General features: G+C 34.2%; 1 protein-coding gene across 9 annotated transcripts in view; it reads left to right on the plus strand.

Annotated features, from left to right (window-relative positions):
• The window catches only part of PPP1R12A (protein phosphatase 1 regulatory subunit 12A), a 145158-nt gene that overhangs the window by 76215 nt on the left and 41424 nt on the right, over positions 1 to 27519 (plus strand). For all 9 annotated transcript variants that reach the window (XM_035002073.1, XM_035002081.1, XM_035002075.1 and 6 more), the window contains exons 4-10: positions 670 to 829; positions 4964 to 5108; positions 11804 to 11878; positions 12560 to 12648; positions 12800 to 12957; positions 17680 to 17801; positions 26041 to 26256. In XM_035002073.1, coding sequence (XP_034857964.1) covers positions 670 to 829; positions 4964 to 5108; positions 11804 to 11878; positions 12560 to 12648; positions 12800 to 12957; positions 17680 to 17801; positions 26041 to 26256 — 965 coding nt within the window. The remainder of the gene's footprint in view (positions 1 to 669; positions 830 to 4963; positions 5109 to 11803; positions 11879 to 12559; positions 12649 to 12799; positions 12958 to 17679; positions 17802 to 26040; positions 26257 to 27519) is intronic.

A 27519-nucleotide genomic window follows, 5' to 3' on the forward strand; every position in this document is an offset into this window, starting at 1 on the left:
TTTGAGGGTAAGAAAGAGGTAGAGTGTCCTGTTCCTTTTTTTTTTTTTTTTAATTCTTCCCACTCTTACCATCTCAATCTAACTTAGTGCTTAATAAATGCTTTTAAGTGAATGAACATCTATATGACTTATTAAATTTATAATGCTGATACTAATAGTGAAGAATGTACTATGTTGGAAAAAGAAAGAGTTTGGTAGAGAATCTGTTTGAAAGTCTGGCAAATTTGAAAGTCATAAATTTTCTGAGTCAAAGTGTTCAATAAACATTTCTACCTAGTAGGCTAGAGTTCAGAGAACTGGTCAAAGCAGTTAGATAGAAATTTAAGACTTAATTACATTTTGTTTTGTCTTGTTTTTAAACTAAAGGATGATATACCTAAGGAAATAATCAAATTTTTAAAAACAAAAGGATTTATCAGAAAAGGTAAAAAAGAAAGCCAAAATAATATTGTGGGGCAAAAACTAAGTAATCAGTAGAGAAGGCTAATAAAATAGCTGCAGTATTACCACATTTCATTATTGAACCAGCTTGTTATTAGCAGCCCATTTTTTAAAAATAAAATTTCACTTTTAATTTTTATTTAAACTTGAAATGTTTTGAATAATTTTATTTCCCAACATAGAACATTTTCTGTAAAGAAAAAATAAAAGCAATATTTATTTTATCAGGGGTTGATATAGAAGCAGCTCGAAAAGAAGAAGAACGGATAATGCTTAGAGATGCAAGACAGTGGCTAAATAGTGGTCACATAAATGATGTCCGGCATGCAAAATCTGGAGGGACAGCACTTCACGTTGCAGCTGCTAAAGGCTATACAGAAGTTTTAAAGTAAGTATTGTTTTTCACAGTCATTTTTCTAATTTGGTTTATTTTCTTTATTTCTTGTTCCTTTTCTTAAGATACCTGCAGACATTATTTTGAAACAGTTTATAAAAGTTATTTAATGTCTATTTATAGGAGAAAGAGAAAACTACCTTGAATATTATTGGTTTATTTCTAAGGTTCTTTCTTTACTCTTGAATTTTGATTATTTTCTTTGGTTGCAATTTTCCACTACGTCAAAGTGTCAGACAACCATTATATGTTACCATCTGGGTTGATAAATTACTACAAAGTCATTTTGAGCTTCCCAGATTGGCTAACTCTGGTTACTGAGACTAAGAACAGTATTCTATATAACATAATCATCAAATTCAGAGAGCTTGATTCCTAATGAATATTCATTTACATGTAATTTATCTAAAATGCAGTTTTCTTTTTACTACATAACGCTGGGACTCAGAGTGCTTTTAGCATAATAATAAATATCAAGCCATGAGCAACTGAGACTTTATAGGTCTATGTATTGATCCACAAATTTCCTTGAAACAAAGCTCTTTTACATCACAATAAATTTTTTTCTTTTACTTATGCAGTGCAAAGGTGTTGGCAGCCATATGAAAAACACAATTCAGTGGGTAACTTTTGTTATATGTATCTGAAAGGAATTAAGACTAGCCCTCAGCAAAATCTTCTGCACCCTTTATGTTGTTATGTTTCACTGGAGCTTCTAATATCAAACTATTCTTTTTATTTCACCTTCTCAGTAAAAACAGTTAAGTTTAACTGGGTCAGCTATTCCCAAGTTTTCTCCTTTTTTCAGTCCCTACTCACTTCAATAACTGAAGCCTTCTAGAATAGTCCAGTTAACTTTTAATTACCTCTTCTTGTCCTCTGTGTTTCTCTCTTTAATCCAAAACTTAGCAAACTTTCAGACGCCATTAGGTCACAAATGAACTTAGTGACTTGACAACAGCATTTTTTTTTTAATTGAAATATTAGAGAATTGCATATGGTAAAGGTAATATTTTTTGAGTACTAGTTGCACTGTAAAATAGTTTTCTAGACAGCTTCCGAGTGGTCTTTGTAATTAGGTTATCTAGGCTCTTAAAATTCTTTATTAAGATTCTCAGTGGGGATTGAGATATATTTTAAACTCCTCAAATTAGTACATGAGACCATAAGTCATCCTCTTTTAAGCTAAGCTGCTACCATTGCTCCTCAGGCATGCATTATTCCAACTATATATATATATATATATCTACTTGAAGTTCTGTCATGATGTCTTAATGCCTGCTTTGTTTCTGTCTAGATACCTCATTCACCATCTCTTCAACTTGGAGGCAAATTCCTTTCGATCCTTTGACTCAGTTCAAGGCTCTTAAGCCTATGAAAAAAACATGTTCAACCTTATTTATAATAAGTACAGATAAAGCTACAATGAATTACCATTTTTCATCTGTGATATTGGCAAAGATTGAAATGTTGGCACACTGTGTTGGCAAGGTTGGGGAAAAGGCACTCTTACATTACTGGTGAAAGTATGACAATTGAACAGATTCTATCAAAGTAACAGTTATTCTTTGGCTTAGCAGTTAGTTCTACCTCTAGAAATTTTTTTTTATAGATATTTTCACAGGAAATAAGGTATGTGGTAACAGTGTTATTTATAATAGGAGTAGGAGAATGTTGAATAAATTTGATACCTCCTTTCAGTGAATACTCTTGTAGCAATTAAAACACTATATATAGATATAGAAGGAGCACTAGGATGTATTAACTTTAAAAAAAAAAAAACAAGGACAGAAGGATTCATCATTTGTGTTTATATTTTAAAATTTTAGGGTCATCTGGCTGGCTCAGTCGGTGGAACATACAACTCTTAGTCTCAGGGTTGTGGTTTTGAGCCCCATGTTGGGTGTATAGGTTACTTAAAGTTAAAATCTTTAAGAAAAAAAATTTTTTTAATTGTATTTGCTGATATATACATAAAATCTCTTTAAGGATCCAATCAAATTTAGTAGTACAGTTATATAAGGGAGGGGAAACTGGTTGGCTAAAGGTCAGCAGTGGGAGTGTGACTTCCCTATATAGCCATTTATTCTTTTTTATTTTTGAACTTCATAAATATATTACTTATGAAAATAAGTACAAATATGTATGAAGTGAAAAATAAATAGAAGATATTGGTTTCAAATGTAACTTCTCCCCACTTGTTACCCGTATCACTTTCCCCACATACACAACCCCTTTCAATTGATCTTCATGCTTTTCAACTCTGTACTGCCATTGCATCTCTATCACAGAAACTGTCTTTGAGGGTTGATTGTTTTCTTGACCTTTGTCCTCCATTTGAAGCTCCTTGAATATAATAAACACTGTCTTATTATTTTGAGTATTGTGTAGCCTGGCATATAGAGAGAGCCATATGTTTATTGGGGAAAAAAAAATTTTCTACCTTTCTGTCTTGCCTCTCCACATAGACTCCCAAGTACTTATAATTTTTGTCACTCAGAATATTTAACATTATATGGGGCGCCTGGGTGGCTCAGTTGGTTAAGTGACTGCCTTCGGCTCAGGTCATGATCCTAGAGTCCCTGGATCGAGTCCCACATCGGGCTCCCCCTGGATCGAGTCCCACATCGGGCTCCTTGCTTTTAGCAGGGAGTCCGCTTCTCCCTCTGACCCTCCCCCCTCTTGTGCTCTCTCTCTCTCTCTCAAATAAATAAATAAAATCTTTAAAAAAAAAATAAAGCTTTAAAAAAAATATTTAACATAGTTCATATTTTCTAATGGGGGATATATTTTTTATCTTTTATATATTTTTATATCTTCTAGTATTCTGTCTCTTTATTAAACTCTTAATAAAGTTTCTGATAATGTATGTTAATGGACTTTTTTTTTTTAACTTTCAGCTGTTAGCTTGTTCTTTAGATTGGAGGCTCTTAAATGTTGGTCTACAGGCAGGTAACAGGACTTACTAAAAATATAAATTGGCAGAGCCCATCTCCCAGTATGCTGCTTAATTCCATAGGACTGTGGTGGAGTTGGGGAATTTTCTTTTTTTTTTTTTTTTTTAAACAAGCTCTTAAGATGGTTTTGTTTTGGATCCAGAATTGGAAATGGCTGCTTTAGATATTCTTAGGAAATAGGGGATCAGTTCGTGAAATATAAATAAATGAAGGGTTATGTATTAGCTATCACTACCACCTCCTGTAGGTAAAAAGAAGCCCTTCTCAAGCTCAACTTCTTGGAAAGTAAGGTAAAGGTCAACCAGATTTCATGAGTTATAAAGTATTTACTGTCTGCCTGTGTGTGTGAGGCTGTGTTATGTGCAATTTATAGACCTATTCTTTGCTCTCTGAGCTTAATTTCTAAATAAAATAAAGGTTAATGTCAATATACAGTTAGGAGGGCATACTAACATAATTTATACAGTTCTTTGCATTGTATTAAAATGTATTCCTCTTTTCTAGCTTTGTTGATAATTAGAATATCTGCTTTCTACTGCTGCAGAGAAGTAGAATCGACCCCTCGAATATTTGTTTTGCTTTGTTTTGTTCCTAACAGATTGTCATTTTCCTATGAAAATTACCCATGGTAGATCATTAAGGTTTGTGAAAGTTTTCACAAACTAGTTCCTCAACTGCAAGGCAACAGAAAAACTATAAAATAAATTTGTTTGATCCCAGTATATTTTTAGAACATATTTAGCTTGCGATGATATGTTATATGGACACCTGAAGACATTCCCTCAATAAATCAGTTTAACATACAAATTGATCCAGGAGTTTTTGAGTTCACATTGAAAAATTATTGGCTTTCCTATGAAAATTTCAACTATAATTCATAATAACAAGAATTAATAAGTGTTTCACCTAACCATAAGACTTATTAGTCATTAGGAATTAATTAAAGTTGAATGCATTATTATGGCGGTAATTCAAGATCCTCATTGCCAGTGTTTTCTGAAAATTATTTTCTTTTGTCCTAGTTAATTCATTGAAGGGAAGGGAGAAGATGTGAACTGGGAAAAGAAATACATCACAAATTTCTGTTAACTTGCATGGTATAAAGCTAATGATTATGTTTGCTCATTTTTAGATTTATTAATGATTATCTAATTCACTGTAATTTCTTTAGACTTTTAATACAGGCAGGCTATGATGTTAATATTAAGGATTATGATGGCTGGACACCTCTTCATGCTGCTGCTCACTGGGGTAAAGAGGAAGCATGTCGAATTTTAGTGGACAATCTGTGTGATATGGAGATGGTCAACAAAGTGGTAGGCCTTTTAAATGTATTTTAAATATTTAAATTCTTAGAAATATCCAGTATGTATTTTAAATATTTAAGTTTTAGAAATAAAGGTTTTAGAAGTCTCAAAAATGTTGGAATATAAATTCTATAATTGTATTAAGTTGTATGAACTGTATAAAACAACATTTTATCAACCATTTATTGATTTTTATTATTAATTGTTTAAGTCTTTCTCAAATACCTGTGAGGTGGTTTTGGCCTTGTTCCTCAAAGAAAGAAGTATTACTCTGAGTAATCATATTACCATACATGATAGATTTGAGTACTTGGGAACTCAAAAATTAAGAAAATTTTGCATTTCTCTGCGAATGTTTTCTCCCATCACTCTGAGTTAGAACACATACAGAAATATATTTCTATTTCTCTTTAGCTGATAGTCTTTTAACAGCTTGCTTATAGTAGCTTTTTAAATGACATGGATAGTGGGGTCTTACAGCATGTGAGACTAGTAAAAACCATAAAGTTTTATCCCAAATAAAATAATTGAGATGCAACATCTAGTCCTAGTTTTGTGATGAGAAAACCATTTATGAGGTAAAAGTTTTACTTAATGTCACCCAGTTTGACCAATTACAAGGATTGTATTAGTTTTGCATAAAAAAAAAAATCCACTTTGGTAGAGGGAAAGAAGGAGTGAATGTCATATAAGTGTTTTTTTTATAAAATCATGAACAGATTCAGGTTATCAGATTCCTTATTAGATCAGATATTTTTTCCTTTACTCCCTTCTAAGCACCATCAGTCAGTTCCAGTGTCACCAGTATTCCTATTAGTTCCTCCTATTCTGTGTTCATGATTCTTACCATCTGCCAACAGCTGCAGAGCTTAAAATACATCTCCTCTAGTGAGCTTGATTACCCTTAACTTCCCTAGAATATCCCTTATATATTGCATTTTATAAGATAACATAGTAGATTACTTAGCAGAGGTTCCTAAAATGATCTCATCTTTATTCAGATGGCACTGTCTGATTCTCCTGTGTCCATCAATATAAGTGCTGGTGCTGATTACACTCTGATTAACTGCAGTTTCTAATCGGGGATCTGCAAAGGGAAGAGAACAAATATGATATACCATATGCCCAGTATTTTCCTGTGGATGTTTGGGTTGAGGTAGTAGTGCAGATTCATGTCCTAGTTGCTGGCGTAAAGTGATAAAGAAGCCCTCTGAACTCCTTTGCTCTTTCTGGAGCATTTCATGTATGTATTTATAAATGTGTTTTAAGTAAGAAATATGCAGACAAGTTAAAGTCCTAGAAGTGATTGAAATCTTCAGGAAAATCAAAATAAAAAATGTTAGAGAGTGATCCAGATATTTGAGAGTATAAGTTTGTTTTTATATAAGTATTTAATTTTGTAGTCAAAAATTTTGGTAATCTGATTTCTCTATTTTTTATTATAATAGTTTTCTGTTTTGTAATCAGTATTAGAAGACAAATAAATGTTGATACTGTTAAATTTTAAGTTAAAAAGCCAGCTAATTTTAGCTTGGCAATTCATACTTCCTCTCCTTAGTGTAGAAATTCCCCCAGGAGTTGGAATTTTTCTGAAGAAATTAGTAAATACCTCTTATGTTCTAATGTCTGTTCTGCATTCCTGTCTCTCTCCCAAACAGTGTCCCTTAAAGGCCACTTGTTCATTGACATGGACAGTACTGATAATTGGTTCATTCATTGGTAGTGGCCTCCAGATAAGGACCAGGAGAGAGAAGCTTATTAATGGAAATGGTTTTCCAAAAATATTGTATCATTTTCCAGTTTAAACATGTTATGTTTTGGTGACTCATAGACAATATATAGTATGTATGAAAAAAAAATTTTTTTTTTTAAGATTTTATTTATTTATTTGAGAGAGAGAGCACATGAGATGGGGGGAGGGTCAGAGGGAGAAGCAGACTTCCTGCTGAGCAGGGAGCCCGATGCGGGACTCGATCCCAGGACTCCAGGATCATGACCTGAGCCGAAGGCAGTCGCTCAACCAACTGAGCCACCCAGGCGCCCTGAAAAAAATTATTTTATCTTGTATCTGTTCTAAAATTAATTCCTATGCCATACAGTTCATCATAATTATGCTCTAGGAGAAGGACTGCATATAAATAATTTTGCTTTATCTCCTTTTGTTTCTGTCTTACTATAGTAGCAGTTTTTTGTGTCATTCTAAATTTTTATATCTTATCCCCTCATTTCATCATTTCAGTATATCTTTATAGTATCTTAAAAGCATTATGCCTCATAGTTCCTTAGAATTTTATAGTTTTCAACTTGTTTTCACATATATTATCTAATGCTGTCCTTTTAACAACCCTACAAAGTTGTTATCAGAGTTACGCAGATTTGAGAACATGATCAGAGAAGTCAAGTGATTTTCTTAAAGCCCTAATAAATAAGTAAGAATAATTTATTCTGGGGGCGCCTGGGTGATTCAGTCAGTTAAGCGTCCAACTCTTGGTCCTGGCTTAGGTCATGATCTCATGGGTCATGAGATCGAGCCCTGCACTGGGCTCTGCACTTAGCTGGAAATCTGCTTGAGATTCTCTCCCTCTGCCCCCCCCCACTCATGTGCATGTGCTCTCCCTTGCTCTCTCTTTCTGAAATAAATAAATCTCTTAATAAAAAAGACTAAATTTTCTGCTAAGTTCCTCTGCAGATTTTCCTTAGTTTTTGATTTCTCATGTTTTATTTTTCCAGATACTAACTCATAAGTTGTAAAAATATGACTTTAAAATTTTTATCAAAATTGGATTTTTCTTTTAAAATATCAGGATTTTAAAGACATCTTTTAATAGTGAGACGCAAATAATGTATATAGCATTCTAAAGGCCTTTTGCCATAAGGATATCAAAATGCAAGCATTTTTGTTGTTGGGAGGGAGACTGTATTCTATAGTAATGGAAGATATTTTTACAAGACTTTTAATTTTTAAAATTTTAATTTTATAATTTTGCCTTTGTGAGTTAGTCTTTCTGTTATCATTGGCTGCATTTTAAAAAAATATGTCATAATTCATATCAATCAAAATTAGTCTTTATTGTGTAAGCCTGCTTAAGTGAATTTATCTTGTCATTTGATACCGTCAGTACTTGTAGATTGAAGATTTTTAGTAAATTTCTTTTAAAAATGATATCAAAGAGTACTTACAGAACTTTCAGGATTTAGATGAATTCTTTACTATTAGAAAATATAATTTTGGTAAATGTATAATATAGAAAATGCAACAAATCATATAGAAAATTTGAAAGTCTTTCTACATAAAAATGGGAGAAGTGTTCTTAAAATAGAGATTTTGGTCTTGTTTCTTTAACTTGTAAGACATTTGCTGTCATTTTAACTCATTATTATAAATTATGTGATACAGACTTTAAATATCAAGATTTTTAATTTTTTTCTTAATTAAAATAATTGTTTTACTAGAGTATACCCAAATATTGTCCCTTTTTAAATATTAACTAAGATGTTTTTCTAATTGGAATTTTCTTTTAATGAAATATGACAATGATTGGTAGACAGCTTTTTAGTTTGATAGCTGTTATTACAAAGATTTAAGTGAATAACAAAACTGCTTCTGCTTAATGGGCACACAGATTTTTTTTTTCCCTACTTTTATCTGAGCTTATTCTTATTTTCTGTCAAGACAGTGGAGCATTAGAGACTTAGATTCTATTCCCGCTTTCCCTTCATTGCCTGCATGACCTTGAGCAAATGCCATACACTCAGCCTAGGTTTCCTCGTCTGTAGAATGGGAATCATAATGCTTGTCCTGACTACTTCACTGGTTGTTGTGAAAATGAAGAGAGATCACACCTCTAAAAGCAATTCAGTTAGAATAAGTGAGGAAGGAATGAAGAGTCTATGAGGTTAGACTTAAACAGTAGCTCTAGTGTGCTTCTGGTAATTTACAGATGTATTGAAAACTGATTTTTTTAAGCAGTAATTTTTTTTTAAGATTGTTTTCTTGATTGAAAAGAGTTCTTATTTTCTCATACCTCAGCATTGTACCCTCCTCCATTATTTCTTGGTTACGTTGCGTGATTCTGTTTATATGCCCTACTGTGTTAGCATTCCGTTAACAAAGCATAGTAGTAGCCTTACAGTAATTAAGAACCAGGTCACGTTTATAACTTTACAATTGGCTACCTTCGTAACTGTCCTATTGTTTAATGAGCATGGTTAAGTTGAGGGTCTGCTTTTCTGAAATGAGGAACTTTTCTCTGCTTATAGCCTGCATTTTACTCTAGTTTTTATTCTCTGTCAGCTGCTGTTTGCAGAGTAGACTCGTTTATCAAGGGAGAAAGTGAAAAAAAAGGTTAGTAAGGTGATCCAGTTTCTTATTCTTATAAAGGAAAATTCCTTGGTCACTAAAATAACCCCATTGCATTTAACCACTGCTAAAATTTAATTACAATTCAAAAAAATTTTTAAGGTGCAGTATTTCATTCATGAGAAGGGTTGATAAATGCTTAAAATAATACTTAAAAAGAAGCCAGTGAGTTATTTTCACTTAACATGATCTTGAAAACAATTTGCATAACGTAGCATGTGTAACATTATAAAACTAATTATACAAAGAGACTATGATATAGCAAAATGGATTAACATGTGTTTCTAATCTAAAGGGCACCCTCAAAATTTGAGCCAATTATTTTGTTTCAGAGCCACTGATTCTTCGGGAATTTAATTCTTAGCATTTAATACTGAAGGTTAAAATAGGGAGAAAGGTTTATTAAAGCTAGAACATTTTCTCCTGGACTGAATGGGAAAGGATAGATTGGTTCTTAAATTCTTGCTGGGAAGCTTTTCTAACAAGAAAAGGCAGATATGTAAGTGTTTTTGAATCCTGTAAATTTTACATGCATACATTCCCCTATCTTGATAAAGTAGCATTTCGTGTATTTTAGGATACATTTCATAGACCATATTTTTTATTTTATAAACAGACAATGGAATAACCAGCTCAGATATTGGGTAGCTTAGATTTCATTTTGTAGTGCTGGGAAATGTAACTCCTGTCCAAGTAGATGGCAACATCCTAATGTTGGTCTAGAATTGAGGGTTTTAGATTTGTTTGTTTCCTTTTTTGTTTTTTAATATTTTATTTATTTATTTGACAGAGAGATAGAGCACAAGTAGGCAGAGAGGCAGGCAGAGGGAGAAGGAGAAGCGGGCTCCCCGCTGAGCAGGGAGCCTGATGCGGGGCTCGATCCCAGGACCTTGGGATCATGACCTGAGCCGAAAGCAGCTACTTAACCAACTGAGCCACCCAGGCGCCCCTAGATTTGTTTTTTAATGGAAGAGTTTGTGTGATTTTAGAAGTCGTCATTATCTACTCATCTGGCTTTTTTGTAGCTGTGAGACGCCTTTTATAAAAGAAATTTGAATTGCCTTTCAGAATGATATATTTTCTAGTTGAAAAAAAGTAGAATTTTTTTCTGAGAAAAGATCATATACCGGCCAACATATAAAATAGAATGTATTCTAATAACCACCTTTTTTGACATTCTGGAAACCTGTACCAGTAGGGTTATTATAAGGACAAATGCAAGCAACAGGAGAAAACCTTAGTATGTTTGGTCAGCAACTCTTGGAAATTTTCTTTTCCACAGTGAATAAAAATAGATTGACAGATGTTCATCTGAACTAATATTTGAAACTGAGGCATACCTGTGGCTGGCTGAACTTTAAGCAGTTTAGAAATATATATTTTTATTTTGTTACTCTGTTAAGACTTTAGTTAATTTTTATGGCTGTAATAAAAAGAAAAAAGGCCTCGAAAGGTTATAAACATGGAGTTACCACATGATCTGGTAATTTTACCTAGAGCTGTATCCCCAAGAAAATGAAAACAAATGTTCACTCAAAAGCTTGTGTACAAATGTTCATAGCAGTATTATTTATTATATATAACCAAAAAGCAGAAAGCAAAAGCAAATATCCATCAACTGACAAATAGATTAGCACATGTGGTATGTCAAGCAATGGACTGTTACTCGACAATAAGAAGGATTGAAGTTAGTGCTATATGTGGCAACATGGATGAAACTTGAAGACATTATACAAAGTGAAAGAAGCCAGTCACAAAGGACCACATATTGTATGATTTCATTTATATGAAATGTTCAGAACAGGCAAATTTGTAGTAACAGTACATAGGTTAGTTGTTGCCTTGGGCTGGAGGGTTGGGAAGGGAGATGAGAAAAGTGGGGAGATCATTTCTTTTTGGGGTGATGAAAATGTCCTATGTTGTTAATGGTAAAGGTTGTAATACTCTATGAGTATACTGTTGTACACTTTATTTATTTTTTTAATTTTATTATGTTATGTTAGTCACCATACTCCACCATATCATTAGTTTTTAATGCGGTGATGCACGATTTAATGTTTTCATGTAACACCCAGTGCTTAAATGGCTTTTTGTATGGTGAGTTTTATGTCAATAAAGCTGTTACCAAAGAAAGTAAGGGGAGGTGTATCAGCTGCATCTCTCACATGGATTTCTTATATACCTCCTTTAAGTCATATACTGTTGTATTACTACATACATAACAAATTACGTACATAACAAAATGTTATCTAACTTCTTTTTGTATAATTATACAGAATCACCAAAGGTGTCTTATAGTTTATTGACTTTTTACCGTCACCAACCCCCTTTGTTTCCTACCCAGGGCCAGACAGCGTTTGATGTAGCAGATGAGGATATTTTAGGATATTTAGAAGAATTGCAAAAGAAACAAAATCTGGTATGTTTGATGACTGTCTAAAAATTGTCTGTATTAGTGAATTTTCCTAATAGCTTTAACTTTCAGACAGCTGAAAAAGTATTTTTGTGATATTTTATACTTTTTGGTTTTAAGTTATTCCTGACAGTCAAACCAAATGACAGTGAAAGAGAATAAAGGAATCGTGGTAGTATTCAGCCTTTTGTATTGCTTGTCCCCATTTCTCTTACCTCCTCTTCACAAAATGAATACTTCTATAATGTACTACTCAAAAATAACATATTTTTGTAATTTCATAATAAAGTTTGCTTAGAAGGTGGAGACTATAAAATCTCAGGTTTCTAAAATAGCAGGCCCTGGATGAAGAAGAAGTTATGTAGGTAGGAAAGAGATTTTTAAGTAAAAAATATCATCAGACATCCTAAGTGGCTAATGGATCCTGACTTTGTCAGTGATTTATGGTTGGAGGGATGTAAAAAATCCAACTTTGTCCTTCACCTAGCTTTTTAACTATTTAGTCCTCTTTATTCTTTATCCAAGCCAGCCCCCCCTTTTTTTTTTTTCAGGAAAAACTTAAATCTTTGTTTTGTTTTGGTTTTGTTTCATGTTTTGAAAACTACTTTGTTGTTATTTCAAATTCTGTATTTTACTCATTAATACTATTTTAATAGTATTATTTTCCTTTCCATAACTTTTATAAAGCTGCATAGTGAAAAACGGGAGAAGAAATCTCCACTAATTGAATCAACAGCCAATATGGATAATAATCAGTCACAGAAGACCTTTAAAAAGTAAGTAAAATACTAAAATAGGTTTTGTTATTATGAATGAATTGGCATGATGGCCATAGACATGATTATTAGATTTTGTGGATCTGAGAAGAATTAGTGTTTTTTGGTCTTTTGTGTTTTTAATCTTTTGAAAACTATTTTCCTTTCATAGCAAAGAGACACTGATTATTGAGCCAGAGAAAAATGCATCCCGTATTGAATCTCTGGAACAAGAAAAAGTTGATGATGAAGAAGAAGGAAAGAAAGATGAATCTAGCTGCTCTAGTGAAGAAGATGAAGAAGATGACTCAGAATCAGAAGCTGAAACAGGTAAAATTTGAAGCATAATGGGATTTTCAGTGAATTTTGATGCATTGTAAAATAAGATAAGATCAGGCTTTAATCAGGCTTTTGAAACTTTACTGACTGATTTGCTACTTGTTCAGATACCTGCCAAGCCAGTAAATTATCTTCCGGGGAGTATTAGAAATTTGAGTATAGTTGTGAATTTATTGTTCTCTAATGACCTGGAGGTTCTTACTTACCTCTGCGTTTTGCTGAACTGTATTTTTAGGTTTGAAGAAGGTGAAGATTCCCTTAGGATGGTACAGATAGGGTATGAATGGGCTCCCAGCAATTCAAGAATGCTTCTGATACTTTCTGAGGCTCAACAATCCAGGAAGTTGGTTCCAGTATCATCCCAAATATTCCCTAAGCAATAGTAAAATTTTAGAAAGTTGAGGCTGAATCAAGATACTTTCCTATGGGGTGTGGAGAAATTTGCTTTGTTTCAAGAAATTTTGAAGATACAGGAAAGTATAATACACCTTCAGGGGCGCCTGCATGGCTCGGTCGTTAAGCGTCTGCTTTCGGCTCAGGTCATGATCCCAGGGTCCTGGGATCGAGCCCCGCATTGGGCTCCCTGCTTGGCGGGGAGTCTGCTTCTCCCTCTCCCACTCCCTCTGCTTGTGTTCCCTCTCTCGCTGTGTCTCTCTCTGTCAAATAAATAAATAAATAATCTTAAAAAAAAAAATACACCTCCATATTCCAACTACCAAGAATGAACAGCTGCTGACATTTAGCTATGTTTTCTTCAAATTTTTCTTATAATAAAATTTTAAAAATTACAGTTGTCTCCTTTAACCATTAACCCTAGGGGCGCCTGGGTGGCTCAGATGGTTAAGCGTCTGCCTTCAGCTCGGGTCATGATCCTGGAGTCCCGGGAACGAGTCCCACATCGGGCTCCCTGCTCGGCGGGGAGTCTGCTTCTCCTCCCTCTGACCCTCCTCCCTCTCCTGCTCTCTCTTTCGTTCTCTCTCTCTCTCAAATAAATAAATAAATAAATCTTTAACCATTAACCCTAGTCTGCTTCCCTTTCCTTTCTTCCCAAAGTCAATCACTGTCTTGAGTTTTTTCTTTTATCTTCCAGTCCATTTTATACTTATATCTTATACATTCAGAAGTAATATATAGTAATTATAGGACAGTTTTGTGTTTTCATTTTTATACCTAGAAGTTGTTAGGCAACTTGCTTTTTTTTTTTCACTCAAAAGTTGTAACTTTTAGATTTGTTTACATCTATCTGTATCTTTTTTTTTTTTTTAAGATTTTATTTATTTATTTGACAGAGAGAGACATAGCGAGAGAGGAAACACAAGCAGGGGGAGGGGGGGAGAGGGAGAAGCAGGCCTCCCTGTGGTGCAGGGAGCCCGATGCGGGGCTCGATCCCAGGACCCTGGGATCACGACCCGAGCCAAAGGCAGACGCCCAACGACTGAGCCACCCAGGCGCCCCTACATCTATCTGTATCTTTACCTACATAACTTACCCCTCTAGTTGTTGTATAGTATTCATTAAATACATCTGTTTCCCTTCTGATAAAAATTTATCTTATTCCCATTTTTCCATTGTTGACAAATAATGCCATTGTGATCATTTGTGCAATTGTCTCCTTATGTACATAGGTAAGAGATATTCTACTAGGTATATACTTAAAAATGGAGTTATTGTGTCACATTTTCAGTTTTCATGGATGTTGCCAAATTTCTTTACAAAGTCACTATCACAATTTACATTCTTTTCTTTTTTATTATCGGGGTATGGTTTCTGCATTGCATTGCTTCATCTGGCCCACATGGTTTTATACATTTTATTTGCCAGAGTGCTTTTATTAAATAACATTTATTTTCTTACTCTGCATCGGTTAATCATTCACATCTTCAGATCAGTGTGAAATTCCAGTATTGCCATCTTTGAGTTGTATAACCTGATATGTTAACATGTAAATTTATCAGAAAAAATAGTCCATTTCCATTAAGATTTTTGATCAAAAAAAAGAAAAAAGAAAAAATTATCAGGACCAGTATGGTGGTCATCAGTAAATAGAAATGAAGCCCTAGAATTTCTTGGGCTCCCTGTATTTCCTCTAGACACAGCAACAGTTTTGGATCATTTTATTTTTACTCACTCAGCAAAATATTTCACCTAAGAAAATACGGGAAACTAAAGTTTACTAAGTAAACGCACATCGAAGAAGATAGTGATTATCTTTTCCCATTAAAAACAAAATGTTATTAAACAGATAAAGGCTAGCTTTGTTGCCAGGTACTGTGTCTTAAATTCCTTTTTTTTTTTTGAAGCTTACTAATCCTACAAGTAAATTATTTTTTGGTAAAACACAAAGTGTTTTTGAGATACGTGAATGTCTAGATTCTAGTCACCAGGGATATAATTTTTAATTTATTACTGTCATATTGCTGGTCAGGTGAGTCAGCATATCTTTTGTCTTGGTGAGAGTATAGGTAAAATTGGAAACTAAAGCAACCAGGTAGTCATTGAATATTATAACTCTTTTTTATGACATGCTAATTAAAGTATTTCTAATTATAAAAATAAATTATATGAGAATGAGCATGCACAGTGTTTAATAACATGGACTGATTCGTGAGTGTAATTGTATTTGTGGTTAATTTATTTAATCTCAGATTTCTCTAATCTCAGATTTCTCCGATTTTTCCTGCTTTAAATGGATACTATATATAGCAAATATTTAAACCAAAAGGAAAAAAGAGAAAATAAAAGGAAAAAAAAATCTTGAATTTTTATCTTGTTTTTTATTTTTCCTACTAGACTGTAAGCTGTATGCGGTTAAGATATTTTGGTTTTTCATCAACTGGTATATCCCCAGTACCTACCTAGGACAGTAGGACGCAGTACCTAGTACTTGAAATATGGAGACATTTAAAAATATTTGTTGAATTACTCTCTCCAGTTAGGTAGACTGTTTTCCAGGATGATGGTCTAATAGATTGTGCATGATTTGTACTTAAATTGTACTGAATAGGCTTAGCTTCTATTGAATGAAAAGAGGTATTGTTTAACACTGAGAATAAAGTTTATTAGACTGTGGTTAGCTCATTCAGTTTATTCAAAAAGCTAAGATCATAGTGGTTTTTAAATGAGCCACTTTCGCCTTGTTCTTTGGTATGGTTTGAGATATTATGCTTTTCACCCTATTAACATCTTGTGGGTATTTTCTTAGTCACAAATAGAATTGAATGAATCAATTCAGAACTATTTGGTGTTTATACATGTGTATATATAGCCCTAAAGATAATTATATTTTAATATTGTCTACTTATAAAGTATAATGGCATACAATAATGATAAGGTGGAAAATTATTTTAGGAAACTGACCTAAGGGAAAGAGAGGTTTAATGAATATGAGTATAATGAAAATGAGTATCTCATAGAGTTTTAAAGTACTATACTTCTTCTCAAAAGTATAGAAGAATACCTGTCCTCCCTCATTTTGAAACCAAAGGACTATTTTAAAACTAGATAAATGATCTTTGACCATTTGAAAAGTAAGCCTTTCTGGCCCATTTATAAATGACAGTTAATTTATAGATTTAAATTTATAGATAACTGTTTTTGCTAAAAGCCAGTCTGATTTCTGTGTTCAAATATAGGGGCACCTGGGTCATGCAGTCGGTTAAGCATCTGACTCAGGTGGTGATATCAGGGTTGTGAGATCAAGCCCTGTGTCAGGCTTTGTGCTCAGCGTGGAGTCTGCTTGAGATTCTCTCTCCCTCTCACACTCGTGTGCGTGTGCTCTCTCTCTCAAATAAGTAAATCTTTAAAAATATGTGTTCAAATGCAGTCTGAATCTTTTCCGGCATCGATGTTTTCAAAAACGTTTTTCCAAGTGCTTCATTGTTAGTTGGAAATTGTCTCAATACATTGTGAAAAGAGATTTAATCTTAAATCAACTAATATTCTGGTTTAAGATTGGACTTTTTAGGGGTGAGCAAATATGCTCTTTGTGACATTTAACATGCTATTTGACAGGAATATAAGCTGATTATTGCCAAAAAGCACTTTTTAGATTTCTTGGAATAAAGAACTATGAGTTTTAAATAAACAATGTAAATTGTAGATCTATTAGAAAAATTGTATAGCTCTTGTAATCTTTTTAGTTGCACTGTATTCATGCATTCAGCTTTTTTTTTTTTTTTTTTAAGATTTTATTTATTTGTCAGAGAGAAAGAGAGAGCACAAGCAGCAGGGGAGTGTCAGGGAGAGGGAGAAGCAGGCTCTCCGCTGAGCAGGGAGCCCGATGGGGGTTAAATAAATTAACCACAAATACAATTAGACTCCTGAATCAGTCCGTGTTCATGAACCCTGGGATCATGACCTGAGCTGAAGGCAGACACTTAACCGGCTGAGCCACCCAGGCATCCTGCATTCAGCTTTTAAATATTAATTTTTTTATATTTCTATAGTGTTAAAAGTATGAAAATCAGATTCTGGTTTTGCTTTTTATTCTTAGAAGCTTTGTTGTGTCCTCATGTTCTGTTACTTGTTTCTGCATGCATATTGAGACATTTCTAGAAACTCCTTGAAAAATTCACTTGTTAAAAGGGGGGAAAAATGGAAAAGACTTGAATTAACAAAACCTTAAACAAAAATGAATATAAAATACTATTTTTCTAGACATTGAAACAATCCATACTGAATCTTGACTCCATGTTTTTCATGTTTTGGTAATAGATAAGACAAAGCCCATGGCTTCTGTAACTAATGCCAATACTTCTAGTACACAAGCAGCTCCTGTAGCTGTTACAACACCTGTGTCATCTGGTCAGGCCACACCTACATCACCTATGAAAAAGGTAAGCCAAAATTGTGTTTGCTAAAAATACATATATTCTGTTTAAGTACTAAAGCATTAAGACAGTTCTTAAATTTTTATGGTTTATTCCAAAAATATTTAAGGTTTAGAATAAGAATATATTTTTCTTTTATAATTTGAGATTTCCTTTGAACCGTATTCTTTTTTAAAAATACTTTTTAAAGTATTAGTTTGCATATGAAAACTAATGATAATGGTCATGGTAGTTTTTATTTCTGTTGAACTTTTGAGAAACATGGGTTTTATATCCTTTATCCCTGGTAAGTAAAGGCGCATTTTGATAATTTCACAGTTAAGCACAAAAATTACTATCATAAGTCAATGAGAGAGCTAGCATCTAGATTTTCTAACTCTGTACAAAGCACCAGGCATGCAAGTATGGTATGCCAGTAAGAGCATGATCTCTGATGTCAGACAAACCAGAGATCCGCTCCTGACCCCACCTCTTATTAATTGTAAGGACATTGAGCAAGTTACTGTCTTCCTTAATCTGTCAGGGAAAAGGCAAAACAAAAATAATAAACAAAAAGAGAAAGTAAATTAGCATTATAAGCCTTGATTGAGAGAGAGAGCCTGGCTAGTGACTAAGTGCTCTCAAAATGTTAGTTTTATTTCTTCCTCTTCTCCCTTACTCTGTTCCCCATTTGTTCTCTGTCCTTTTGCTTCCTTTTCTCCACCAAACAGTGCTTCCCAAGAAGTGTGTGTTGATCCAGAACCTGTACTTCTTTTAACTCAAAGATTATAGGTTTTGTTTTGTTTACCACTGGTCTCTTTTTAAAGGCTTCTCCCAACCACCCTTACTTATCTTTAATGAGCATACTCATGTCCCTCTGTGTACACACACACACTTTTTTGTGGAAACATTTAAGAATTGAGTCCAATCAACATAACACTTTACCCCTAAATACTTGAGTATGTATCTCCTAAATACGAAAGCGTTATCCTTCATTCCCCATACTAAAATGATCCTATTTAGGATATTTAACTTTGGTATAATACTGTTATCTATGTTCATTATATATAAACCATAGTCAAGATTTTTTTCAGTTGTCCTCCTACTAATGTTTTTCTGTTTGTTTTTTCAAATCAAGGGTCCACTGAGGGATTGCACATTGTGTTTAACTGTCGTGTCTCTGCCTTTGGACTTCTTATTTTGTTGCTTATCTGACGTTATTTGGTTTGCATGGATTTGAGGACTGATTTTAAATCCCCATAGTGTTTCTATTACGTTGTCAGTTTTGTTAATCTTTGGATTTGGCTCCAAGTGGTCAAAATGTTTAGAATAATAAACTAGAGAAGTTTTTGAAACTCCATACTGCTAGTAATAATCTTCCTCTAAAACTCTTGCTAAGGAAAGTGATAATGTGGGTTCTTAGTGGTAGAAATGTATGGATTTCAGTGGTACATTTTGAATATCAGGGAAATACATGAATGATTTATCTTACCTTCTGTATTCCATAATTGAGGGCTTCCTAAATTCAGCTAGAACCTGCATTCATATGATAATAATTATATTATATATGCTTAAAAATGCAGTTCTCTGGGGGTAATCTCTCTGCAGAATTTTAAAGATGATTATCATGCTATAACTGGAGTCACCATAGGCTGTTTTAAACTTTATTTAATTCTAGAGCCCTTGTATATGTCTTCAATGAGTACCAAACTTTAGCTCTTTTGATTTACTGTTAAAATTATAGGATTATCAAAAGTTCCCAAAAGCTCCATCCCCTGAAATATCTGGCCACAAATAACTGGCTCTCATTCTTTTGAGTATTTAGCTAAGCGATCTCTTTACTACTATAGTCAAATAATTGCAGTAGACTCCTTTTGATCAATTATATTTTTCTTAAGCATAGCCCCGATTTAATAACTTAATTGCTCTTAATAACTTTTAATAATTGTTAAAGTAATAATAACTGTTAGAGTTAGGCCTGTAACCTCTTGGCTATAAAAATCCTTATTCAGAACTACTTCTGATTCTGTAATTAAATTGAAGTAATAACAACTATCTGCTTTCTGTGATTTGCATATGTAGAAACTCCATTTCATTCTCAGTTTCAGGTATCATAACTTACTTTGAAGATTACATTTATTTAGTCTTTGTTCTTAAGGTTTTGTAGCCAAATTTTATTTTAATCCATAAAGTTGTGGCGTACAAATAATTTGAAGTATTATTTTAATGGCTAGAGCAATCTTATTTTTTATAACTTTTAAAGCCCATTATTATGTTAAGTGATACTTTTTATGTTAATTTAGCATTTTAATGTTTTCTAAGTTAGTTTCAAGAATTTCCCTTTAACTTAGAGTCCTAACAGATGAATTTCCTTAGATGAATTGTTAATCTGTAAAATGCATATTAAAAGATTTTGTAGTTCAGAGTTCTGTTTTTAGGTTCCCACTCACTACTCTGGTTTTGATATATAGACAAAGGTATCTTAAGTTTTCTTGCTTCCTCCACCAGTGCATAAACTGTATAGAAATGCACACACAGGGGCGCCTGGATGGCTCAGTTAGTTAAACGTCTGCCTTCAGCTCAGGTCATGATCTCAGGGTCCTGGGATCGAGTCCCACATTGGGCTCCCTGCTCAGTGGGGAGTCTGCTTCTCCCTCTCCCTCTGCCTGCCACTCCCCGCTTGTGCTCTCTGTCAAATAAATAAATAAAATCTTTTTAAAAATTTAAAAAAAAATCACGCACGTGCATACACACAGCAAGAAATAGATCACAAAACAGGAAGCTCTAAAACAGTATTAAATATCACTTATTATTATCTCTAATAATTCAGGGTAGCTACAGAGAAATGTAGATATAGTCTCTTTAAATGATCTTCCCTTAAGTTCTTAACTCTTCAGCTAAGATTAAAGAGCGACCAGGCCTGTGATTTGTGGAGATGTTTCCTATAAAACCATCAGTTTGGTTTTATGATTTAAAGTTTTAACAGTAGGGGCACCTGGCTGGCTCCGTCAGGAGAGCATGCAACTCTTGATCTCGGGGTCATGAGTTTAAAGCCTGCAATGGGTGTAGAGATTATTAAAAAAAAATAATAAGTAAACTTTAAAATATTAACAGTAAGTTTATATACTCTCTTTAATCAAAATAAATATTGCTGCGATCTCTGAAAAAGATTACCTACTTTTCTGTATGCACATAAATTCTGGTAAGTGTAAGCTGTATTTACTAGATGGTAAAAATTCATAATTTTTTTAGAATTAAGTGTTTTGGTTAGTTGAATCCAATTATTAAATGTAATAGTAATTTAATAAAAAACTATGTACTGTGGCCATATGTATGCCAATAGAAGTGTACAAATATAGAATGACGGTTTATCTTGGGAAAAAAATGGAAGAGATCGTATTTATTTGAGGAAATAAAATTAGAACATTTGAGATCTTGAATGAGTAGGTAGTATTTCAACTAACAGGAGAGTTTGTACAGTTTACTGAAAGGAAGAGACAAGAAACAATGTGAGCAAAGTAGGGATAATGTGAAATATTTTGCAGGAAAAATAAGTTGTGTAGTTTGGTTGATTTATAGGGTACATATACAAAGTAAAACAGGAAAAGTAAAGCCAAATTATGGAATGTCTTCATTTCTTTTTTTTTTTTTTAAAGATTTTATTTATTTATTTGAGAGAGAGAATGAGAGACAGAGAGCATGAGACGGGGGAGGGTCAGAGGGAGAAGCAGACTCCCTGCCAAGCAGGGAGCCCGATGCGGGACTCGATCCCGGGACTCCAGGATCATGACCTGAGCCGAAGGCAGTCGCTTAACCAACTGAGCCACCCAGGCGCCCCGGAATGTCTTCATTTCTATGGTAAAATTTTTATAGTTTGATAGATAGTAGAGAACCATTGAAAATGTTTGAATGGGGCCATGAGAATATTAATTGGGCAGCAACATACAGGTGTATTTGAAAGGAGGCTAATTGAGAGAAGATTGAATAGAAAGTTGTTGGTTTTTTTTTTTTTAATTTATTTGAGAGAGAGAATGAGATAGAGAGAGAGCATGAGACGGGGGAGGGTCAGAGGGAGAAGCAGACTCCCCGCTGAGCAGGGAGCCCGATGCGGGACTCGATCCTGGGACTCCAGGATCATGACCTGAGCCGAAGGCAGCCGCTTAACCAACTGAGCCACCCAGGCACCCCGAATAGAAAGTTTTTTTAGTGATTTCATTTCATAATTTTTTTTGATGTAGTGTTCCATGATTCATTGTTTGCGTATAACACCCAGTGCTCCATTCAGTATGTGCCCTCTTTAATACCCATCACCAGGCTAACCCATCCCCCCACCCCCCTCCCCTCTAGAACCCTCAGTTTGTTTCTCAAGAGTCCATAGTCTCTCATGGCTTGTCTCCCCCTCTGATTTCCCCCCCTTCATTTTTTCCTTCCTTCTATCTTCTTACTCTCTTTTTTTAAAAAACATATAATGTATTATTTGTTTCAGAGGTACAGGTCTGTGATTCAACAGTCTTACACAATTCACAGTGTTCACCATAGCACATACCCTCCCCAGTGTCTATCACCCAGCCACACCATCCCTCCCACCCCCCACCACTCCAGCAACCCTCAGTTTGTTTCCTGAGATTAAGAATTCCTCAGATTAAGAATTCCTCATATCAGTGAGGTCATATGATACATGTCTTTCTCTGACTGACTTATTTCGCTCAGCATAATACCCTCCAGTTCCATCCATGTCATTGCAAATGGTAAGATTTCATTCCTTTTGATGGCTGCATAATATTCCATTGTATATATACACCACATCTTCTTTATCCATTCATCTGATGATGGACATCTTGGCTCTTTCCATAGTTTGGCTATTGTGGACATTGCTGCTATAAACATTGGGGTGCACGTACCCCTTCGGGTCCCTACATTTGTATCTTTGGGGTAAATACCCAGTAGTGCAATTGCTGGGTCGTAGGGTAGCTCTATTTTCAACTTTTTAGGAACCTCCATACTGTTTTCCAGAGTGGCTGCACCAGCTTGCGTTCCCACCAACAGTGTAGGAGGGTTTAAATCTTAATATATTATCTCTTTGCTCCTAGAAAAAAATAAAAAATTTAAAAAAAGGAAGTTATTGAAGTTGCCCGAGATGATAGAGTAGAGAAGTGGCAGTGGTCTTATAAAGGACAAGGAGATTCAGAGACTTGGCATCTAATTTATAAATGGGGGGAGATGACTAAGAAGTCTAACAGGACTATGAAATTTCAAATATAGGGAAGTGAAGAAATTTATTGTGCTACCAACAGAAATAGGGAACTGAGGGTGAGCCAGTTTGGAAATAAAGGTGTTTGATTTTAAATATGTTGAGTTTCAGGTTCCAGTTGTAGTTCTAGATAGTTCATTCTCTAGGTAAATAGAAATTTAGGACTGGCTGGGGCTCCTGGGTGGCTCAGTCGGTTAAGCGGCTGCCTTCGGCTCAGGTCACGTTCCCAGGGTCCTGGGATCGAGCCCCGCATCGGGCTCCTTGCTCAGCGGAGAGCCTGCTTCTCCCTCTCCCTCTGCCTGCTGCTCCCCCTGCTTGTGCTCTCTATCTCTCTCTGTGTGTCAAATAAATAAATAAAATCTTTAAAAAAAAAATTCTCAAGACTGCGAATTTAGGAGTCAGGCTGAACTAGAGATAAATTTGAGAATAAGCTGAGTACTGTTAATATTTAGCCTGAGGAAGTATAGAAGACCCTATTCCTGCAGGAGAAGAAAGTAGAAAGGGAAGATAGGAGATCTGAAAACAGTCTTGAGAAGCTTATGTTGCAGGACTGTGCTAACAACAGCAAAAAGACCAAGAACGAAGGTGGTCAGAAGAGTAAGAAAGTCGAAACAGTGTACTGTTTACAAAAGTCAAAAGAGTTTCAGGGAGTGGGTATAGTTGAGTATTTTAGAGATGTTCATTTATAGATTAAGTAAAATTGAAAGGAGCTTTGAAACACAGAAAGCAATAAATCCAAATTCACATTAGGCAAAATGGAGATATATCAGTCATTATAGTGCAACAAATGTCCATTTCAAAATTGATAATACTGCCTCATTTTTCTCAACCCTAAAATAGCAGTGATAATAGCATTTCACTGGGCGGTTGCAAGGATTGCCCATGTGAAAGACTTTTAAGCTTAGAGCCTGACAGGAGCAAACATCTATTCAATGTTAGCTTCTGTTGTACCATTCAGTAAATGTTAGGTTACCTATTTGTCCTGGAGGAGTAACTTTATTTCCAGTTTGGGGGAGGTTCTAGGTGAAGAATTGGCAAACCATGGTCCGTGGGCCAAGAGCTGGCCCACTACCTGTTTTTGTACAGCCCACATATTAGAATGGTTTTAATATTTTTAAATGGTTGGGAAAATCAAAAGAATGTTTTGTGACACAAATTCAAATTTCAATGTACCTAAATGAAGTTTTATTAGAACATAGCCACATTCATTCACTTATGTATTACCTGTGGCTGCTTTGTTCCAACAGTGTAGATGAACAGTTGAAACAGAGACCCTATGGTTTGCAAAGCCTAAAATTCACAATCTGGTCCTTTACAGAAAAGTTCTCCAACCCCTATTCTTGGATGCTACGACTTTAGACTCAGAAATCAATAACCAGTCATCTCAGTGCCTGTCTTATTGTATACAATGTTTACAGAAGTCCCTGGACTTTCTCAGTCAGTGGAACCCTTAATGGTTTATTAATTTTTTTCACAGTGCCTCTTGGCCAGAGAAGTACCTCTTCGTTTCATTCATTAAGTAGTTAAGTGCAAGTAAGTTAACAATGGCAGTTTGTGCAGCGTCCAACAGGTGTCACTGTGCTTTCTCTTAAAACTTTAAAATACCCCACAGTCCCTTGTGATTTTATACTGGCACCCTAGAATTCTTCAGCGCACATTTTGGGAACTGGGGAATGCTGTGTATCTTGAGTCTGTTTTTTTACCCTATTGATAGGAATTACAGGAGGTATCAGAAGTATCTGACACAATAGTTTTGTCTATGAAGTAGCCCTTTGACATCCTGGGTGCTTTAATAAGCTCTCTTAAACTGCTAATGATAGCAAACTTTGGCAATAAATATGGAGAAAAGTGTTTTTTTTTTTAATTACCCATATCCTATAATTATAGGAACTTGTTAGTTGCTATATTCACCCATCTAGTTCTTAACTGCGGTTAAATATTTAAACTCTGAGTTGATGAAATGAAGTAGGTAAAGATAACAGATGTTTCATTTTTATGGCTTTTGGAAAGCCTTGAAAATGAAGTATTTGTATAAAAAATTAATTTTTAGTTAAAATGTTTAATATTTTGTAAAATCAAATAGTTTAAGGCTATGATATTAAAAATATTGATGAATTAAATGTCATAAATGGAAGATATGTCATTTATTACTTTTTGTTGATTATGCTGGATTAAAAATGTTTTAACCTAAGTATATAAATGAATAAAGACAAAATTCAAGTGCAGTCAGTTTGTTCATTCATATACTATAACATCATCTGCTCCATGTGCCTTTAACTGCTTTAGAAATTTCTTTATTAGATTCTTTCAGAATCTTTCTCATACTAAAACTAGAACTTGTTCCCAGTAACTTAAGATTGGATCATTACCCAGTTATTGGGCTTTAATTTGCTATAAAAACCTTTTTTTTTTTTTTAAGTGTGTTTTGTTCGTAACTTCCTTTTCTGTTTTTATGCTTTCAATCTTTATCTCTTTACCTGTCTTATTTTAATTGGCTTTAGTATGATTTCATTGCTCCTATCATGCCTGTGGTGGAATCAGTAGATCCTGCATCATGGAGGCAGGGCTTGCGCAAAACTGGCATTGTTCTTGTGCCCAATAAGGGTGAAAAATCTATGGTGAGGCATTTCTATGTGCTGCAAGGATTTATATTAGGTTACAACATAACAAGTTTAATATAAATACTGGTGCCAAAGATGCATGGTTTTAAAGTCCTTATGGTGTGCTCATTTCCGTTCTCTGTATTTGCATCATAATTTTTCTGTGTGATATAAAGTGTGGAGTGTGTTTTATTAAATCTAACTTTTGGAAAGGTAGTTCTATTTTTTTTTTTTTTTTCAGTTTTAGATCTTTACATTTTTTACTAAGACATTAACCTACTTAGTCTAAGTGTTTCTCCTGAAACTATTAACTATAATTTGAGACATATTATCTGTAAACTTGTCATTTCCAGCTTAAGGATTGATCAGTCTTGATAATTATTTTTTCTTCTCCTTAAAAATAAAATAAAAACAGTTTCCAACCTCAGCTACAAAAGTTTCTCCCAAAGAAGAAGAAAGAAAAGATGAGTCTCCTGCATCTTGGAGGCTAGGACTTAGAAAGACTGGCAGTTACGGCGCACTTGCAGAAATCACAGCATCTAAAGAGGCTCAGAAAGACAAAGACACTGCAGGGGTGATGCGTTCAGCTTCAAGTCCCAGGCTTTCCTCCTCTTTGGATAATAAAGAAAAGGTAATCTGTTTCCTAATCTGGTTTCTATCAAAACTCTAATAATTTGTTTTCTAGGAACATCAGATCTGATGGATTTTCTACTGTGTATCATTATTAGATCTGTGTTATCAACTTAATTCACCTGACTTAATGAATTGCATGATAATAATACAAATATACCTACCTTAAACAGATGTCAATATGGAATTATAGGCATATATCCGAGATAGTGTGTGTTTGACTCCAGACCACTGCAGTAAAGCAAGTCAAATGAATTTTTTTGTTTCCCACTGTATGTAAAAAAATATATTTATACTATACTGTAGTCTCTTAAGTGTGCAATAGCATTATGTCTAAAGAAAATATACATACCTTAATTAAAAAATACTTTATTGCTAAAAAATGCTAACCATATTCTGAGCTTTCAGCAGGTCATAATCACTGATCATAGATTACCATAGCAAATGTAATAATAATGAAAAAGCTTGAGGGTGCCTGGGCAGCTCATTCAGTTAAGTATCTGACTCTTGGTGTTGGCTCAGATTATGATCTCAGGGTCGTGAGATCAAGGCCCCCTTCGGGCTCTTCACTCAGTGCAGAGTTTGCTTGAGATTCTCTCTCCCTCTCCTTCTGCCCCTCCCCCTGCTTGCATGCATGCTGTCTCAAACAAAAAAATAAATCTTTAAAAAAAAAATTTGAAATATTTTGAAATATTGTAGGACTCACCAAAATGTGACACAGAGACACAAAGTGAGCAAATGCTGTTGGAAAATGGCTGGGATGTACTTGCTTGATGCAGGGTTGTAACAAATTCCAATTTATGAAAACCACGATATCTGTTAAATGCAATAAAATGAAGTGTGCCTCTGTAAGTGTTGGGAAAATCAGGTGTATTCGCCAAAAAAATAAATTATGAAATTATACTTAAATGAATCCCTTACCTACTTGAGAGCTTACAATAAAATGTATTAAGGGACATTTATTCTAGAATTTATTTATTCCAGAATGTAATTGTACTCCTAGGTTGCATTTATCCCGTGTCTGCAATTTTTTTATCTGCTTTTTCATCTGATACATCAAAAGCAACATCCTTCTAATGAGTAGTTTTAATAACTATATTTGGAAAGGAGTATTAAATTATAAATTATATCAAATAGAATGTACCACAGTTCATTCAGTGATATTTTATATAGCTGAATTATTTATTTTCTATTGCATTTTCAGTGCTTAGACTTTTTTCCATATAGTTTCCTTCCTCTATTTAAAAGTGTTTCTTTGTATCAG

Source organism: Mirounga leonina, unplaced genomic scaffold, assembly GCF_011800145.1.
Source record: "Mirounga leonina isolate KUSES-001 unplaced genomic scaffold, KU_Mleo_1.0 Mir_126, whole genome shotgun sequence".
NCBI classification, from domain to species: domain Eukaryota; kingdom Metazoa; phylum Chordata; class Mammalia; order Carnivora; family Phocidae; genus Mirounga; species Mirounga leonina.